This window comes from Alligator sinensis, unplaced genomic scaffold (assembly GCF_000455745.1).
Source record: "Alligator sinensis unplaced genomic scaffold, ASM45574v1 scaffold437_1, whole genome shotgun sequence".
Classification (NCBI taxonomy): domain Eukaryota; kingdom Metazoa; phylum Chordata; order Crocodylia; family Alligatoridae; genus Alligator; species Alligator sinensis.
Window position 1 is genome coordinate 999,292 of NW_005842176.1, and position 15,679 is coordinate 1,014,970.

The following is a 15,679-nucleotide window of genomic DNA, read 5'->3' on the forward strand; positions in this document are numbered from 1 at the left end:
GGCCTCTGGCCTCCTGCAACAGTAGCCACTGAGAGTAGGGCAGGCCAGCACCCAGGAGACTCGCCTGCATGCACACACACACCACCAGGTTCTGGAAAATGGAGCCTTTTTAATTTTCTGCTCGTTTATAAAACAGGGGGTACAAAAGGACGGGCTAATGAGGGCAGAGAGGCCCCGGGGCCGTACAGCCAGCCTCGGCCTGCCCAGGACACCAAGTGGAACGGGCGTCGGAGCTGCTGCCAGCAGGCGCCCGGAGCTGAAGGGCGAGTGACAGGTAGGGGGATGAGAAAGGGCAGCTGCGGTGCCAGCAGGGCACAGCCACACACGTCTGGCCCTTGGCATCAGTGCATGAGGAGGCAGCAGCTAGGGCCAGAGCAGGGCTGGGAGTGGTCCACACTCTGCGGGGGGAGAAGGAGCGGAGGGGTGTGAGTGAGGGGCAGATGCAGCATTGAGGTGCCGGCCTCGAGGGTGACTGTCCGCCTCTCTTGGAGGGTGCTGAGCGGCGAGGTACAGAACTAGTGAGCAGACCATCCCCAAGTCCGGTGCCTGGGAGGATCATCAGGTGCGGATCTGAGCAAACTCTTTGCGCAGCCACATGGAGTCCTGGTAGAAGCGGGGGTCACCCAGGTGCACGGCAGTCCTCTTGTAGAAGTAGTAATACAGCACAGCCGCTGGTGGGAGCGAGAGTGGGTGAGAGCAAGCCCAGCAGGCCAGAGCTACCCCACCCCCACTGCCTAAAGGGGCACACCAGTGTGCTGGGAGGCCTCATGCCCCCAGACAGAACTGGGAGCCTGGCCAAACACTGTGTCTTAACCCCCAATCCCAGGCTGGGGGCACCATAGCCCACCCCACTGACAGCACAGTAGCTGTGCTGTGTGTGCAGGGAGGGCTGTCAATGGCTCCCTGCATGTCTGTCCATCCCTCTGCCCTGCATCAGTCTGCCTCCACCCCTTACCCAGCCTCTGGAACACGAAGAGTGCCTGCAGCCCATCTGTCCACACGAAGCCATTGGAGTCCTTCCAGCGCAGGTTCTGAAAGAGACACACATACACCAGGAGCAGAGGCCTTGGGTGGGGGGGATGTAAGCCCAGTGCCAGACCACAGCACTGCCCACTGGGTCTCTTCTAAGGGCCCCAGCTCCCCCTCCAGGCTTTTTTCAGCCTTCAACTCATGTCACACTAACTGCAGCTCCTCAGTGAGAGGCCGCTGTGTCAGCTTCCCAGAGCCAGTTGGTGCCCCCTAGTGGGCAAGCAGGGTGCAAAATCCCTCCACTGCCCTGATCCCTTTCCCTGCAAGAATAACAGTCTGTCTCTAAGCCCATTCTGATTGTAGACACAGAGCAGAACAGCCAGGGAGCAGCTCTCGAAGCATGCAGAGGTTAATCAGAGATCAGCCTGGAAGCATCTCTCTGGGAATCCTCTTAAATCACCCTGTCCAGGCAGAGCCACAGGCAGCACCCACAATGCAGAAGCCCTCTCCTGATCTAGGCAAAAGGCACCTCAGAGCAGTGGGGCTATGGTCTAGGAACAGGGATGCGGGTGGAGGGAAGGGATGAAACAGGATACCTGGGTTCTACCCTCAGTTCTTCTGTTTGCTTACTCTGTGGTTTTGGGTGCATCACACACTCCCCCTGCTGTGCCTTGGGATAGCTTTCCAGCACCTCTTGCCAGGGCAGTAATCCCATGCAACACATCACACCTGCCATCAAGCCACTCTGACAGTGGATTAGCTTTACTTGGAGAATTGGTTACTACAGGGAACCAGAGCCAGCAGCAGCCCAGCATCCAGGGCAGGCTACTCCCTTCTAGTCTGAGGACTCCCAGCCACAACCGTTTCACAACTCTTGTCTCTTTAAACATGACTCCCTCACCGTACCCCACTTAGAAAGCACCCACAAGTGATCACTGAAATCAGCAGCTTGGCCCCTGTCAGGAGGGTGCTCTCTAGCACTGGCTTTGGTTCTCCATGGAGCAAGATCATCATGAGCAGAAGGTCATGGAGTAGCAATAGTCCCAGCTGTCAGGTTTGCATGACCTGATGCCAAGCTGTCAGCCAGGTCTATAACCCCCCAGGCAGGAGGGAAACCCTCTGTTTCTCCACTGGGAGAGCTGCTTCCCTGACAGCCTTGCTCTGGCACCAATGCCTGTGCTTGCTCTGGCACCGATGCCTTTGCTTGCTCTGGCACTGGCCTCCAAGTGCTGCTGGGAGGAGGTGGGCTAATCCTCACATTTTGAACCAACAAACCCTCTCAGCTCTGTACAATGCCTGAACTGTTGAGAGACTGCCCCCAGCCCCAGCCTCCTTTCTCACTGAGACACCAAGAAAGGCCTGGACTTAGACAGCAAAGCCTGCCTGCAGTCACAGCACAGGACCCAGCCTGGGAAGCACCCCCAGCAATCAGTTTGCAGTCCCAGCCAGGATCATGCCCTCCAAAGCAGTAGCTGGCCAGACATTCAGTAATGGAGGAATGTCCCACCCTGAACCTGGCAGACAGTATGAGTTTCTGCTTGGTCCTGCATTCAGCCTCCTGGGATGTGGCAACGCAATGCTGGGAGTAGAGAAGCAAACTTAGCCCCATCCAAGAAACATTCTGTGCACCTAAGGAGAGCAAGATCCTCCCTGTCACAAGGGAGACAGAGTGGAGCTCCCCCCAACCCTGCTGCTGCCCCCTGGGAGGACAGGAGGGAAAGGGACTTGCACTCCCTTCCCTAATGCTCCAGAGCTCCTCCCTTGTTTGGAGCAAGGTGTGACAAACATGTTCAGGGAGGTCCTGGGGGCACAGGGGCTCTGATACTGCGTGGCTACATGCAAGTTAATTCTTTTCGTAGCCCCACTGTGTCTCCAGGTGAGTCGGGGACATGGGGTCCTTCCAAGGTGCAAGAGTCCTGACCTCTGAGACTGAAAGGGCAGGGTAGGATCCAAGCACAGCTTCAGCCTGGCAAGACTTCACAGGAGAGGTTCTCTCTAGTGGGTGGCCAAAACGGGCTGGGTACACCACAGGGAGATCCTGGGGCCTGCGTCTGAAACTGTAGATATCGGCCACTGTCAGAGGGGGCTACCAGAGGAGGCAGATTCATCCCGCAGGGTGTCAGGTACTGCTGGATGAGCTCAACTGCTCTGGAGGAGGATGAAGTCCCTGACTAGACAGATCAGGGATTCTTATGCCCCTTGGCGAGACGCCCTGATCCCAGAAGCTGGCACGGTCCTGCCCTACCATGACCCAGATGTGGAAGGAGATGCTCAGAGCCAGGTACACTGCCGACAGGATGATGGTCCCTTTGAACTTGTGGAACAGCAGGTTGACCAGGCCGGCCTGGAAGACGAAAGTGTTGAAGAACATGAGGAAGATGATGATGACGTTGAAGAGGACGGTGATATCCTGGATGCTGTGGGGGGAGAGAGAGGGCAATGAACTCCCAGGCACCTGTGGGGACCCTGCCATCCCCGGTTGCCGGCACTCACATGAAGAGCACGAGCTGGATGACTGGCGCGGTGCGCAGCAGCTCCGAGAAGGAGTTGACGAAGAGATCGTAGAAGAGCAGCAGGAACTGCAGGGAGAGCACCATGCTGTAGCTGCTGGTTTGCAGCATCATCTTTCCCCGCGGGCCGTGTTCTCAGCGGCTGCATCCCGAGCTGCGGAGCCACCTCATTCCCGGGGCCCGGGGCCTCCTGCGCCGCCTCGCCCTACGGACGCGCCCCGGAGCCTGGGGGGTGGAAGGGGGAGATGCGGGTGTTATTCCTGGCAATGCCTGGGCCGGGGGGAGGAGGGGGACCCTTGCCTACCCCGTGCCCGTGCCCGGGACACTGTCTCCGCACAGGCACCCCCTCCCAACGGGCCCTCACTCGCCTGGCACCGCCATCTTGCATCCCCATGGCGACCGCGCCGCCATCCCGGGAGGCAGGCGGAGGGACCGGAAGTATCCCGTTGCCACTCTGCGGGCACTTCCGGGGAGTGAGACGTGGCGCTCTCGCCTCTCTATGGTGGTGGAGGACCGGAGCATGGCCCCAGCTTGAGGCACAGGCTGCTGTGATGCCCCCGGGGCAGGTCCTGGCCCCCGACTGTGGGGTCCCCGTGGTCCGGGCTTTTGATGGGCTAAAGGGACAGCGTTTGCTTGCGCGGCAGGCTCAAGCAGGGACCAGCCTGCCTTGAGTCAGGGGGTGGCGGCAGCCGGCTGCACGTGGTGCATCTGGGAGGGGGTGGACACGAGTCATGCAGGGAGCAGAAAGCAGAGCAGCAGACCAGGCGAAGGGAAGGGTGCAGAGTAATGAGGGCCCCCTTCCGGTTCTAGCTGGGATCTGGAGGACTTGGATCATAGAGAGGGCGGGCAGGTGGGCGGGAGCGGCTCTGAGCCAGGTGCAGAAGTGCGGCGCGAAGACTCCATGTCCCGTGGTGCCTCCGGGCGCGAGGCGGAAGCGGTTGGGGGGTGGGGCCGCGGCTGCGAAGAGAAGCTGCCCCGATGAGCCGGGACAGCTCCGCGGAGGGGTCCGCGGCCTCCTGGAACTACAGCCCCCGGCGTGCCCCGCGCTGGAACCGGAAGCGAGGTGCGCCCTAGGGAGTGGGGGCTGGGAGGGGTCAGTGCAGGGTCAGGGAGAAAATGGGAGCCCTGGGGACGGAGTGGGAGGCTGATCGCCAGGGGTCGGGGTAGATTGGGGAGGTCAGTTGCAGGTTAGGAGGTCAAATGTAATTTAGGAAGGGTTGCAGGAGGTCAAGGGTTGGGGGACAGTGGGGTGCAGGCTGCTGTGGGGCCATAGGTGACGGTGACCCCCGTGTCTGGGCAGGCGGGGCCGTCGCTCCTCTGAGGAGCCTGACTCTGATATTATTTCTGTCCCCTTGCACACCCACACACTCCTCATCCCGTGGTGCTGGTGTCTCCTGGGGGCTGCATTACCCACCCCTGCACTCTTGCTATTTTCCACTTGTGCCTCGTGATTCCTCTCGTTCCGTCTGAAGGCCTGGGCCGCGGGGGCTGCGAAGCAGTGCCAGCTCCTCACCTCTCAGCTGGGCTCCGAATGTACCTCCGGGTTTTGGGGCCAAGCTTGAGGATGTGACCCAAGGGCTTCCTTGAGAGTGCAGGGAGCAGAAGGCAACCAGGATGAGCCCCTTGTGCACTGCTGAATCCTGTCATTTCTCAGGGCTGGGCTCAAGCGTTTGGTGCCTGCAATACGGAAGCGGTGAAGACAGATGCCGCCAGGGTTTTTTTGTCTTCTAGCAGATCCTTCCGGCTTCCTGGGAACACCTTGGCCTGCAGCCCTTTGGCTGAAAGTTCCAGTTCAAGGTCATGTTCCGGCCCCCCCCCACCAGACGGATTAGCGAAATGAGCTGGGAGCCAGGAGTCTGGGATGTTCTTTCCAACTGCTGCTGGGCTGGTACAGCACCTCTCGTCCCCCTGGCACAAAGCATTTCATGTCTCCCAGCCCTCCTCGTGTGGGAGGCAAAAGTCACTACCCCTGTATTATTGTTTCAAAAGCAAGGCTGAACATGTATAAGTGTCTTGCTAAAGGATATAGAGTGACTGAGTGGTACAGCCTTCTGCCCACGTTGAGTATTACAGGGATCCGGCAGCCCGTGGTGCCAGCTAACCCCTGCCTGAGGGCAGTTGCTCTCTTATTAGATCACTTAGCAGCCTCCTCTGCCCCCTCCACATCAATTTTTAGTTCAGCAAAGGACACAGAGGTCTGGGGTTAGGAAACAAAGCCCTTATCCATAACATAGACTTATATAGCATTAGTTCCCAAAAGCTTCCCAGAATTCAGGGTCACCTGGAGCTTGGCACTGTACACACACAGTGGCTCTTCACCCTCCTAACATGTTGCTTGGACATGAAATGTGTCCAGGATCACTCTTTCAACCTTTGCCAATCCAGCACTAGGAGTCCTTTGGCTGTGTGTCCTGGGCAAACACAGCTGTGTTTACACCTGATAGTAGGTGTGACTTAGCCTCCCAATACCTGCAAACCCTCAGAGGTGGCAGGGGAGGAGGAGAAATAACCCTTTTGGGGCTTCACATACTAACCCCCTGGTTCATTTTGCTGCTGTCCCTTCCCAGGGAGCAGTGGGAGGACACAGCTTTCTCTGCTACTAAACTTGCCTCCCGCCTCCTCCCCTCCCCGCCTAGCAGCGCCCTTCCCCTCCTCATGTGGCATGGTGTATTTTTGGTGGAGGATGTAAAACTAAGCAAATGAGGGACATTTCTAGAGCCTCTGCTGGCTGCAGTGGTTAAACAACTCTGCGACCCTGTGTGGAGTGTGTGGCTCTGATACAGACCTTGCCTCGCTTCTGACGGTATGTGGGCTGCATAAGGCCAAGACTGGGTGGATGGGCTGTTCTCAGAATTTATTATACTCCAGACAAGGGAACCTAGGTAAAATGTAGCAGGCTGTGATCCCCAGGATGCCATGCTGGGTGATGTAACGGTTCTTCCCGGCCTTACCCTGTCTAAAATTTCCAAGAGAGGAATGGGGAACCCAGAATTGGAAAGGATGGGAGAGCACTGTCAGAGTTATGGAGGGGCTCTGATGATGGGAATAGCAAGGGTGGGATTGGACAGGGTGGAGGGGCATTGCCTGAACAGGGAGGTTGCCAGAAGTAGGGCTCCCCCATCCCTTATATTACCCCCTCTGGAGCAAGTGCTCCATTGCTGGTCTTGGGAGTCTTCACGGTCCTCCTCTGCAGCGTGTCTGGAAAGAAGAAGTGAGGAGGGCCTCATGACTGTTACAGGAAGCCTTGGTTGCAGGTGCAGCACACACTCTCCCTCTCCCCACTGGGTGCTGCTTAGGGCATCCTGACTACTAGGCTGCAGCAGTCTCTGCATCTCTGAGAGGCCCAGGGTGGGAACTGAACTGTTTCTCTTTGGGCTGGATTTGGTTCTGCCTCTGTTGAATTTGCCCGTTTCTGCTACATCTCAGCTGTGTCCCTGCTGTGTCCCTGCTCAGTGTGCCAGGCCCATGGTGGGGGAAGCTTGATTCTGTGTGATAGCAGTGGTGGGGTGGGCACGCAGAAGTAAATGTTTCTGCTGCTGTGTCCTCCTTGGGCTACCCTGGGCCAGGATTGACTGGGACCCCTGTCCTCTCCCTGAGAGCACTGTAGAGGCAGTGTTGGTGTTGGCAGAGACACATCGCTCCCGTCTCTCCCTGAGGAGCAAGGGGCAGGCTCCTCCTGGTAAGCGGGGGTTCCTGCTGCCCTCAGACTTCCCCACTGCCCTCTACTAGGAGCCTGCAGGAGGTGCCTCCCTCACCTCTTACTTTGTCTACCTCTCATCGGGGCTTCACACTGCAAGCAACTAATCATCTCCCTCCCTCGGCACTGTGTGGCAAAGGGGCAGTTCTGGGTGGTTACAGGACAGCCTCTGCTCTCTCTCACCACCCCTGCTCCCTGGCTGCCTTCAGCCCAGCAGGTTGGCTTGGAGGCTGTGCCTCCATGTGGTTCTTTTGTCATCAGGGTGGCACTGGGCAGCTGGCAGAGCTGGATGAAGGCTGGCTGGGCAGATGAGGGGTTGCAGAGCCCAACGGGGTGACAGGTAGGGGAAAGGGGGTGAGGGGCTGTGCAGTGACTCTATCCTTGTTATGTTGCTTCCTCAGGTGTGGTCTCTTTCAGTGGCACGATGCCCACTTTGAGGTTCCTGCCTTTCTCAATCCTGCTGGGTGTTGTGGGGATCCTCTGCGTGGGGCTCACAGGCTTCTGGTGCTACCACTGGCGTGGGGGCTTTGGCTGGGATGGCACTGCCAGGATGTTTAACTGGCACCCAGTCTTCATGGTGACGGGCATGGTGGTGCTGTACGGTGCAGGTACGTGGGAGCCCTCCCCCCTCAGCCATGGGACTATTCCTTTGCCGGGGGGGTGATGAACCTCCCTGTCTCTCCCCTTTCCCCTCAGCGGCGCTGGTGTACCGCCTGCCTCTCTCCAGGAGGGGCTCCAAGCTGCCCTGGAAGCTGCTTCATGCAGCCCTGGCCCTGGTAGCCTTCCTCCTGGCCGTGTTGGGGCTCGTTGCTGTCTTCAGCTACCACAAAACCCGGACCATTGCCAACATGTACTCGCTGCACAGCTGGGTGGGGCTGACAGCTGTTGTGCTCTTCTCTTGCCAGGTAGGTGCTACCACCTGTGAATGCCCTTTCCCCACGCATCCTCCTCCTCAGCTGCCCCTAGCTCCGCCACTGGCTGCCTTGGCCTTGGTCTAGTCCAGCTGGTACACTGAATCCTCATCCCTTTTCCCTCTCTTCTAGTGGCTTATGGGGTTCTCCACCTTCCTGCTACCCTGGGCTCCAACCTGGCTGAGGGGCCTTTACAAGCCCATTCATGTCTTCTTTGGGTGCGCCATCTTCATGCTGGCCATAGCAGCCTCCATTTCTGGCATCAATGAGAAGCTGTTCTTTAGCCTGTGAGTGCCAAAAGGGGTTGGGACTAGGAATGGGGAGCAAGGTGGTGGGCTTCTGTTTGGGCTTCCTTCTCTCACCTGTGGGCTGGGATGGGGAGTTGGGACCCACCTGGGGTGAGTGGTATGTCAGCGCCAGGAGGCCTGCTCACTAGGCAGACTTAATCCAGAACAGACAGAGAAGGGGAGGCTGAAGGTGGGTCCCAGGTGCAGTGGCTATAACCAAGGGGCTGGAGAGATGCTGGTCTGGGCAGGAGTGGCTGGTACAAACAGGCTTCAGATGCAGAAGGGGAAGAGGTCCAGAAGGGGTAGGGGCCTCCCTCCCTTTGGGTGGAGGCCTGGCCTTTGCCCAAGCCAACGGGATTGTTGTTGCACCATGTTGCATGATCCAAGTGATTTGGGGTGGGGGGAGTTCTCTCTGCTCCCCACTGTGTGGGGCCACCCTGAGAGTTTCTTCACTCCATGAGCTACACAGGCAGGCAGGATTTGTAAGGGAGAGTGGTGGCTTGTGGTGGTGCTGGCTCTGAAAGAAGGCCATCGCTCCACCTCTTTCTTTTCAGGAACAATGCAACAGTTCTCTATTCCAGCCTGCCTCCTGAGGCCTGGTTTGCTAACACCTTGGGGCTGCTGATTGTGGTCTTAGGGTGGATGGTGCTGTGGGCTCTTTCCAAGCCAGCCTGGAAGCGCCCAGAGTTGGATTCACCAGAGGCCCAGCAGGTACAGAGACTGTATAGAGGGAAAATAGCTACTGCTGTGGGGTGAAGCGAGGCTGAGATGAGAAGCTGACCCTGGGGAAGTCTCCTGAGGGCAGAGGTGGGTTGGCTGGCCATGAGCTCTGAAAGAACTTGAGTGACAGACCTCTAGGACTGAACAGTAGAGCTGTACTGCACTGGGCATGGGCCAGGAGCTGGGCAGCACCAGCATCTTTCTCCTACACGAGATCTTGAGATCCACTGGGAGGCAACGGGCTACCACTTGCTATCTTTCCCTGTGGGAGTCTTCAGGAGCCGCAACAGCTCAATCCACTGCCAGGGCAACAGGACACTGGATGCTGTTCCCGGAAACTCATGGGGAGGTGGCACTTCCAGCTTCATGGCAGTAGGACAGCGAGTCCCAGTTGATAAATAGGATTGCACCTGGCCAGAGAGAAGCCATGGGGGTCCTGTGTAGTGAGGACTGAGGGGCAGGGCCAATGGGTCACGGGCCTGGGCTCAAAGGAGGAACCTGTCAGAGAGGCTGTTGCCACTGGAGGTTCAGTCATAGTGGTGAGGGCAGGGAAGTGGGCTGTGGTGCTGAGTGGGAGCTGCAGAAGAGGGTGGGGTGTGCCTTATTTATGGTCTGTCTCTCCACAGCCTCTGCTAGAGGAAGATAAATGAAGCAGCCATTTGAAGGAGGAGGGGCTGCTACTGTTGCGTCAACCCAGGGCAACTAACTCATCACTTCAGTGGCAGCTCTGTGCCTCACTTGCTGCTGTTGGCACTGACTTGTCTGGAGCCACAGGAAAAAGGCCTGCTCTGTCCCAAATGCCCCTGCTCTTGCTCTGCTTTGGGCTCCCACCTCTCAGCCTCCTTTGGGGTCTGGCAAGTATGCTTGAGCTAGTCAGCCCCTCCTACCGTTGCCTCCGGTGACAAAGGGGTCTTGGCAGACTCTGGGCACTAGATCTTCTGGAAGGAGAGTGTTGAGTCTGCCATGTTTTTTCCCTGAGGTGGTTGGATGGATAGCAAGCCAGTGCTGGGTTCTTGGCTGCCACAGCCTGGGTGACCCTGCAGCAGCAACAGTCTGCTCTCAACTGACCAGCTTCCCTTACATGCTGCTACCCATGTCCCCAGCTCCCTCGCCTGGGCTTCTCCCTGTGAAATTCTGGGAGAGTCGCTTCTGTGATTGAAGGAAACTCTGTCTTGATCACTCCTCACCCCACCTCCAGCCGGACAGTGCTACAGGGCAAACCTCTGGGGCACTGGCAGAGCATCCTGGACATTGGCCAAGAATCCTGGCCTCTGCTTTCCAAGCTGAGTTGCTTCCGATCCCTGGAGCACCATGCTCCTACATCCTTGTTATCAGTCTCTGTCCTCTGGGTTGGATATAACATATGTGGAAGTGAAGGCTTCTTGAACCACAGACCTGGAATGAGTTGGATGGGGGGCAATGACTGACATTCTTCCCTTCTCCCCGCAGCTGCTACCACTTCCCTCCCAGGCCTCACTCCACAAGGTCAGCCTCTGAGCTCTGTCCTAGCTTGCAGCGGGGGAGGCACCTTTGTGGCAGGAAGGGGCTGCTGAGCCACCTCAGAAAAGGAAACCGAGGGTCTGTATACATAGCTGGCTGCAATGGGCAGGCAGCCTGATGGCAGTCACCCTGAAGTCTGTGCTGCACAGCTGGGGGCACTGGAGAGTCTGGCTGGGGCTAGATCACAGTTCCTGTAACCCCCATGTCCTGTTCCCCAGCTTTCAGCCCTCTTGTGCCAAGCACTTTCCCTCTGCCTTCCCCTCCCACCCTGGCCCTACTGCTGTCACACCAGCAATCTCTGAGCTCTCAGCCCTGTGAGGATGAATAGAGGTGCTTTCCTGCTGGACTTGTTCCACACCGGCTGTTCATGCTCCCCTCCTCCCACCTCAGTTCCCTCACCAAAGTGCTGCTGTCATCGTGAAATCCTGCGTGGGGACAAACCAGGCCTTGTGGCTCTGAGCTCATGACTTAGGCTGCATCACACTTTGGCCCAGCCCTTCCTCTTTGCCATGCCTACTCTTTCTCAGATCCCTACTTTAGCTGGCCTCTGTCCAGCTGTTGAGGCAGTGGGGAAGAAAGCCAAGACTTCCCTGTCACTGCCCAGGCCTGCTTCCCAGGCTTGCGGGCTGGAGGATGGTTCTCTCCCCAGTCAGCGCCAGTTCTGCCTGAGGATTATAAGTAAATGTGATACTTTATCCAGTCACTCCAGCTTTTGGGGGCTTCTGGTGTCTTGCAGGCATTGGCCATGGGTATTAGGAAAGAGTTAGAGTAGACTGGAAATCAGCTGAACAGCAATAGGGTAGTGAAATTGGACTCATAGTTTCCATGTGTTTGGTGGTGGCACCTGTCGCAAGCTCTTAAGAAAGTCCAGCAGTGTGGGAGCTGACAGCCAGACTGTTTCAGGCACTGGACAGATTGGGGCTTATCATGCAGGGAGTCTGTAGTAGATCAGGTGAATGTATTATTGTTCATCTAACTGAGGCTCAGGTAGCAGTTCCCTCTTCCCTACCCCCCCAGTGGCAGGGAGGGGTCTGTCCCTTCTCTGGTGTGCTGGATGAGGAGCATGGTGGGCTCCGATGTGTGTGTGCATTTCCCTGTAATTCATTGTTCTGGAATGGGATATGGGTTGGCAGCTCCTTGGCCTTTCCAGCCCTCTGCAGCTGTGGCTGAAGGTTCCCCTTCTTGGAAAGCTTGCTCCTGCCCCTGCAGAGGGTGGGAGGTGCCTGGGGAGAATCTGCAGGGAGAGGAGTGAAATGCCAAGCCAAGAGCAAATATGGCTTAAGCTAACAGCAAAGGGAGGAACCTGGGACTTAGCTAGAGGTGGGAGCACTAAATGATATGCATTCATCAAACAGGAGCAGCTTGATCCTGATGCCAGGGGGTATGCCAGTAGCTGGAGGCTTAAGCAATATTTGCAGAGGTGCAATTAGCCTCTGAGCCATAGCTGGTGGAAATGCCAAGTTTGTTTCCCAGGGAAAATCCCAAGATTTCAGCATTTTTGTCCCAAATTGGGACAAAAATGTGACCTCAGAATTATTTTTTCATCCACTGAAATGTTGGGGACACATCTTCTTTTGACCTTGCTGCACTGTTCTGTTTCAACTCTTGGGCAATATTAAATAATAAATGTAAATTTAGTAAATTCCTGCAAAAACTCTGGTCATGAATACACTCCCCTTTTGCCAACTCAGCGCTTCCTGACAAAGGTATAAATTGGACTTCTGACCAGGCAGTTGCCTTGGGCTGCAGAAATCAAGTGTAGACAAGACAGAAGTTGAATCTGTTCAGTCCCTGACTGCTTTTGCAGGCAGAGAAACTAAGTGCAAACTGGTATTGCTGGGTTTGAGCACTAAGGCTGATGGGAACTAGAGAAAGTCTAGAGGGCTGTTACAGTATCAGCTGAGCACTTACCCAGCCTGCAGGGAGAGGACTGGCTGACAGGCACAAGGAGATAAAATTCCATCTCCATTCACTCCCTTGCATGGCTGAAGCATATTTTTTATTCCTAGGGGAATTCATATGTCTCATGATTTTTCCCTTGGTTCTCTGTCTCTCACTGGATAAGAGCTTAGGGATTTTCATTACTTTATGCATAGGTCCTGGGATGTGACTGCTTTGAGGGACTGCAGCTTTTTCTGGCTTGAAGACTGTGCTTAATAAATGGTGCCTTGTTGGAATCAGAGTGAGAATGAGACAAGATTTGGTGGTGGGGATCAAGCCTGGGTATTATGCCTGCTTTGGCTTGATACCCTCAATGCCTAGAACTGCAGGATGAAGCCAAGCAAATACAGAGGTTTTGCCTCGGCAAGCTTCCCCATGAGTGGAATTAGCGCTCAACACCCCAATTCATCAGCTGTCAGTGCCACAGTGACCAGGGCCCCACACCTTTCCAGGGACCTGCTGTGACTGGTGAAGCAGCTAAAGCAGGATGAAATCAAAGCAGGGATGGCTCTGAACCAGGGGCCTGCTGGAGCAGCCATTCTGAGCTAGAGGGTAGCCAAAGAAAGGAACATGCCATTGCCTCTGGAGGCAGGGATCTTTATTGCAGCCAGGGTTCTTCCACCATGTGGCAGGGGGATGGGTACCCAGGGGTCCTGGGATTAAGGGAAAGGAGTCAGGTGGGGCAAAGTTACGCACTCTGGCTCTGCAGCCCCTCCAACAAAGCACGGAGCACGGCCGAAACTGCTACAGCCCCAGGGTCCGGCTGCAGTAGCTTGGCTGAACTGATGTAACTGGCCCTGCCGGCACCTGCCTCCATATTCTTAGTGGCTTTTTCTTGCGCCCCCGGCCCCCTCAAGAAAATATCGCCCCCTGCCGGCACCTGCCTCCATATTCTTAGTGGCTTCTGCTGCAGCCTCTGCACTCTGCAGAAAGAGCAGGGAGAGGGGGGTTGTGCATGGGGCGTCTTGACCCTGTCTCTAAGCATAGGGGCTGTGGAGTTCTGTGCCCTGCCAGCTACACTGTGGTACACACACAGCCAAGAGCCATGTTGGGAGTGCCTCCCTCCACAGCCCCTCCAGCCCCCCTCACTTCTAACCTGCAACCCACCCCTACTAACACAGTGTGGGACTACCCTCTACAGCTCTGCCAACCTTTCCCAACCTGCTACCCAGCACTAACCCAGACCTGAATCCTCCATCTCTGTGGATCCTCCTCGATTCTTTCTTTTGCAGAAAACGTAACGAGTGTTTTCATGCACAGATGCAGTGAGGGCATGTTTCACGCCTCCAAAGCTGGGTGGCACAGTGCCCCCTGGCTGGATCTGTACTTAGCTCTTACTCACTAAGTCACCCACACTATTTCCTTCAGTCTCTCCTGAGTGTGCCCACCGTGCCCCAAGCAGGCCAGCAGGCTGAAGCCTAGCTGGCAAAACAATGCCATACTTGACCCCTGTAGGGGATACAAAAAACATGCTGTAGTCCCAAAAGCTGCTATCTCCTCCCCCCGCCCTTTGGCCAGCTCCTGCCCCAGTCTCACTGGAGGCTCATTATAATGCGAATACTCTCTTACCTGGACAGCCTTGGCCAGCACCTGGAACAGGTCAGCACCAGGGGCTCGCAAAGCATGCAGCTCCCCTGCAGCAGCACATAGTGAATCCAGCTGCATGGAACAAACCAGAGCAGCAGTGAGGGCAGGTGCAGCACGGCCCCTGGGCTAAGGGACAGGGACAGTGAGGGAAGGGGGGCTGCACTCCCTGTCTGAGCCAGGGACAAGCCCATTGAGAATGAATGGCGTTCCCTGTCCTCCAAGCAGCCTGGGGTGGGAGCGGGCCCAAAATCTGACCAGGTCTCTCTCGAGCTCCACCTCGTCCCAGCCAAACTGTTTGCCTACAAGGGCAGGGGTAGGGGCAGGTCACTCACCATGGTCCTGTCCCCAGGCGCAGCTCCTCCATACCTGGTACAGAAAACAAAGGACTCAGAAGTTAGCATGGGGCATACCAAAGACCTGCTATAGTAAGGGTGACAGCTCTATCCCCCACAGGCCTACTCACTGACTAAAGGTCCCTAGGAACCACCTAACCCACCTGCCCCACCCCAACACAGGAGCCCTACTCACCGCTGCATGGCTTCAATGCCTGCGTCCATGGCATCAGCCCAGGCTGGAAGGTTGCTGCAATTCTGCAGTGGCCGTGCAGCTGCTGTAAGGAACAGCCCATACAGCTGCAAGAAAAACATGAAGCTGATGATCAGCAGTGCTGCCTGCTGTGGGATGATGGACTCATACCCCATCCCAGAGCTCACCAACCCCCAGCTGTGGCAATGCGACCCACCCCACAGGGACTCCCCACCCCCTCGGGGGGAAGGGGAAACTGTGATGCACTGAATAGAGCTCAAACCTCACCATCCTTCCCACCCCTTGCAGGACTCTATGAATCACTGATAGGCTCCCCATCCCCTCACCTCAGAGGGTTCATACCTCCCCATTCTCTTAGCCCCTCCACATGGCTCATATCCCCCCGCGTCGATGAGAACACACCCACCTTCTCCCCACACAGCTTGCCTCCCTCCAGCACTGAGTCAAAGAATGCCAGAATTGGCTCAGCAGGGTTAAGCTTCCCCCAACAGCACTCACCACCCCTGAGGAGCCCCCCATCTTCTCCAGCAGCAGCCTGGCCAGGACAGAGAGGAGCTGGGATGGTTGGGCAGGTGGGGGCCTTGCATTCAACCATTCCTGTATAGCTGAACAGACATGGGAGCACCAATGAGAGAGGACAGGCCTGGCCTTTGGGGTCAGTGACAGCCAGCTGAGCATCAGCTGGAGCCCCCCCCCACTACTGAATGAGGGCAAGGGCTTCCGAGGCCAGGGATACCAAATGGCCTCCCTGTGTCTCCATGTCTGACCAAAAGGGGATATGGTTGCTCTTTACAAGTATGTTTATGGGGTGTGGAGTCACATGTTTGCATTCCCCAGACTGGGGCATAAAGATAGATCTCTCTTGTAGTTTGGATGGTGTCTGGTAATCCTAGGCCTTGTTTTGCTGGTCACCAGTTTGGGCCAGGAAGGAATTTTTCTCCCCATAGCAATGTTCCTGGCTTCTGGAGTTTTTTCCCCCCACCTTCCTCTAAAGCACTGGGATACTGGCCA

The 15,679-nt window shown here is 56.6% G+C and overlaps 3 protein-coding genes across 13 annotated transcripts in view; 1 reads left to right on the plus strand and 2 right to left on the minus strand.

Moving 5' to 3' along the window:
• Positions 1-74: 74 nt before the first annotated feature.
• On the minus strand, positions 75-5,141 carry TMEM138 (transmembrane protein 138). Of its 3 annotated transcripts, none has more exons than XM_006026019.3 (5): positions 4,993-5,141; positions 3,463-3,704; positions 3,215-3,386; positions 956-1,031; positions 75-671 (listed from the first exon to the last, which is right to left on the minus strand). In XM_006026019.3, exons 2-5 carry the CDS (start codon positions 3,591-3,593, stop codon positions 559-561), a joined length of 492 nt encoding a protein of 163 aa, XP_006026081.1. In that variant the 5' UTR covers positions 3,594-3,704; positions 4,993-5,141; the 3' UTR covers positions 75-558. The 3 variants fall into 3 exon arrangements, with proteins under 3 accessions (XP_006026081.1, XP_025062702.1, XP_025062700.1); XM_025206917.1 differs by lacking the exon at positions 4,993-5,141 and adding an exon at positions 4,894-4,913; XM_025206915.1 differs by lacking the exon at positions 4,993-5,141 and adding an exon at positions 3,848-3,960.
• Positions 4,338-12,979, plus strand: LOC102380173 (cytochrome b ascorbate-dependent protein 3). Of its 5 annotated transcripts, none has more exons than XM_025206913.1 (7): positions 4,420-4,542; positions 5,214-5,367; positions 7,578-7,784; positions 7,873-8,081; positions 8,220-8,374; positions 8,929-9,085; positions 9,721-12,979. In XM_025206913.1, exons 2-7 carry the CDS (start codon positions 5,280-5,282, stop codon positions 9,742-9,744), a joined length of 840 nt encoding a protein of 279 aa, XP_025062698.1. In that variant the 5' UTR covers positions 4,420-4,542; positions 5,214-5,279; the 3' UTR covers positions 9,745-12,979. The 5 variants fall into 5 exon arrangements, with proteins under 5 accessions (XP_006026079.1, XP_025062698.1, XP_025062696.1 ...); XM_025206911.1 differs by having other exon boundaries at positions 4,432-4,542; positions 5,211-5,367; XM_025206912.1 differs by lacking the exon at positions 4,420-4,542 and adding an exon at positions 4,612-4,666 and having other exon boundaries at positions 5,211-5,367.
• A 137-nt stretch (positions 12,980-13,116) lies between these two features.
• Positions 13,117-15,679, minus strand: part of TKFC (triokinase and FMN cyclase) — an 18,519-nt gene continuing 15,956 nt past the window's right edge. For 4 of the 5 annotated variants that reach the window (XM_025206910.1, XM_025206908.1, XM_025206907.1 and 1 more), the window contains 6 exons: positions 15,167-15,273; positions 14,651-14,754; positions 14,455-14,488; positions 14,105-14,194; positions 13,416-13,458; positions 13,117-13,342 (listed from right to left, as the gene is read on the minus strand). In XM_025206910.1, coding sequence (XP_025062695.1) covers positions 13,224-13,342; positions 13,416-13,458; positions 14,105-14,194; positions 14,455-14,488; positions 14,651-14,754; positions 15,167-15,273 — 497 coding nt within the window. In that variant the 3' untranslated portion in view covers positions 13,117-13,223. Of the gene's footprint in view, positions 13,343-13,415; positions 13,459-14,104; positions 14,195-14,454; positions 14,489-14,650; positions 14,755-15,166; positions 15,274-15,679 lie in introns of those variants that run through there. The other variant, XR_003094619.1, reaches the window with a different exon arrangement.

Coding starts and splice junctions, on each gene's coding strand:
- TMEM138 (XM_006026019.3), bottom strand. CDS start 3,593: ATGATGCTGCAAACCAGCAGCTACAGCATGGTGCTCTCCCTGCAGTTC. Junction 1,032..3,214: donor CCTTCCACATCTGGGTCATG/GTAGGGCAGGAC, acceptor TGTCTCTTTCAG/AACCTGCGCTGGAAGGACTC. Junction 672..955: donor CTTCGTGTTCCAGAGGCTGG/GTAAGGGGTGGA, acceptor CGCTCCCACCAG/CGGCTGTGCTGTATTACTAC.
- LOC102380173 (XM_025206913.1), top strand. CDS start 5,280: ATGTTCCGGCCCCCCCCCACCAGACGGATTAGCGAAATGAGCTGGGAG. Junction 7,785..7,872: donor GGTGGTGCTGTACGGTGCAG/GTACGTGGGAGC, acceptor CTTTCCCCTCAG/CGGCGCTGGTGTACCGCCTG. Junction 8,375..8,928: donor GAGAAGCTGTTCTTTAGCCT/GTGAGTGCCAAA, acceptor CTTTCTTTTCAG/GAACAATGCAACAGTTCTCT.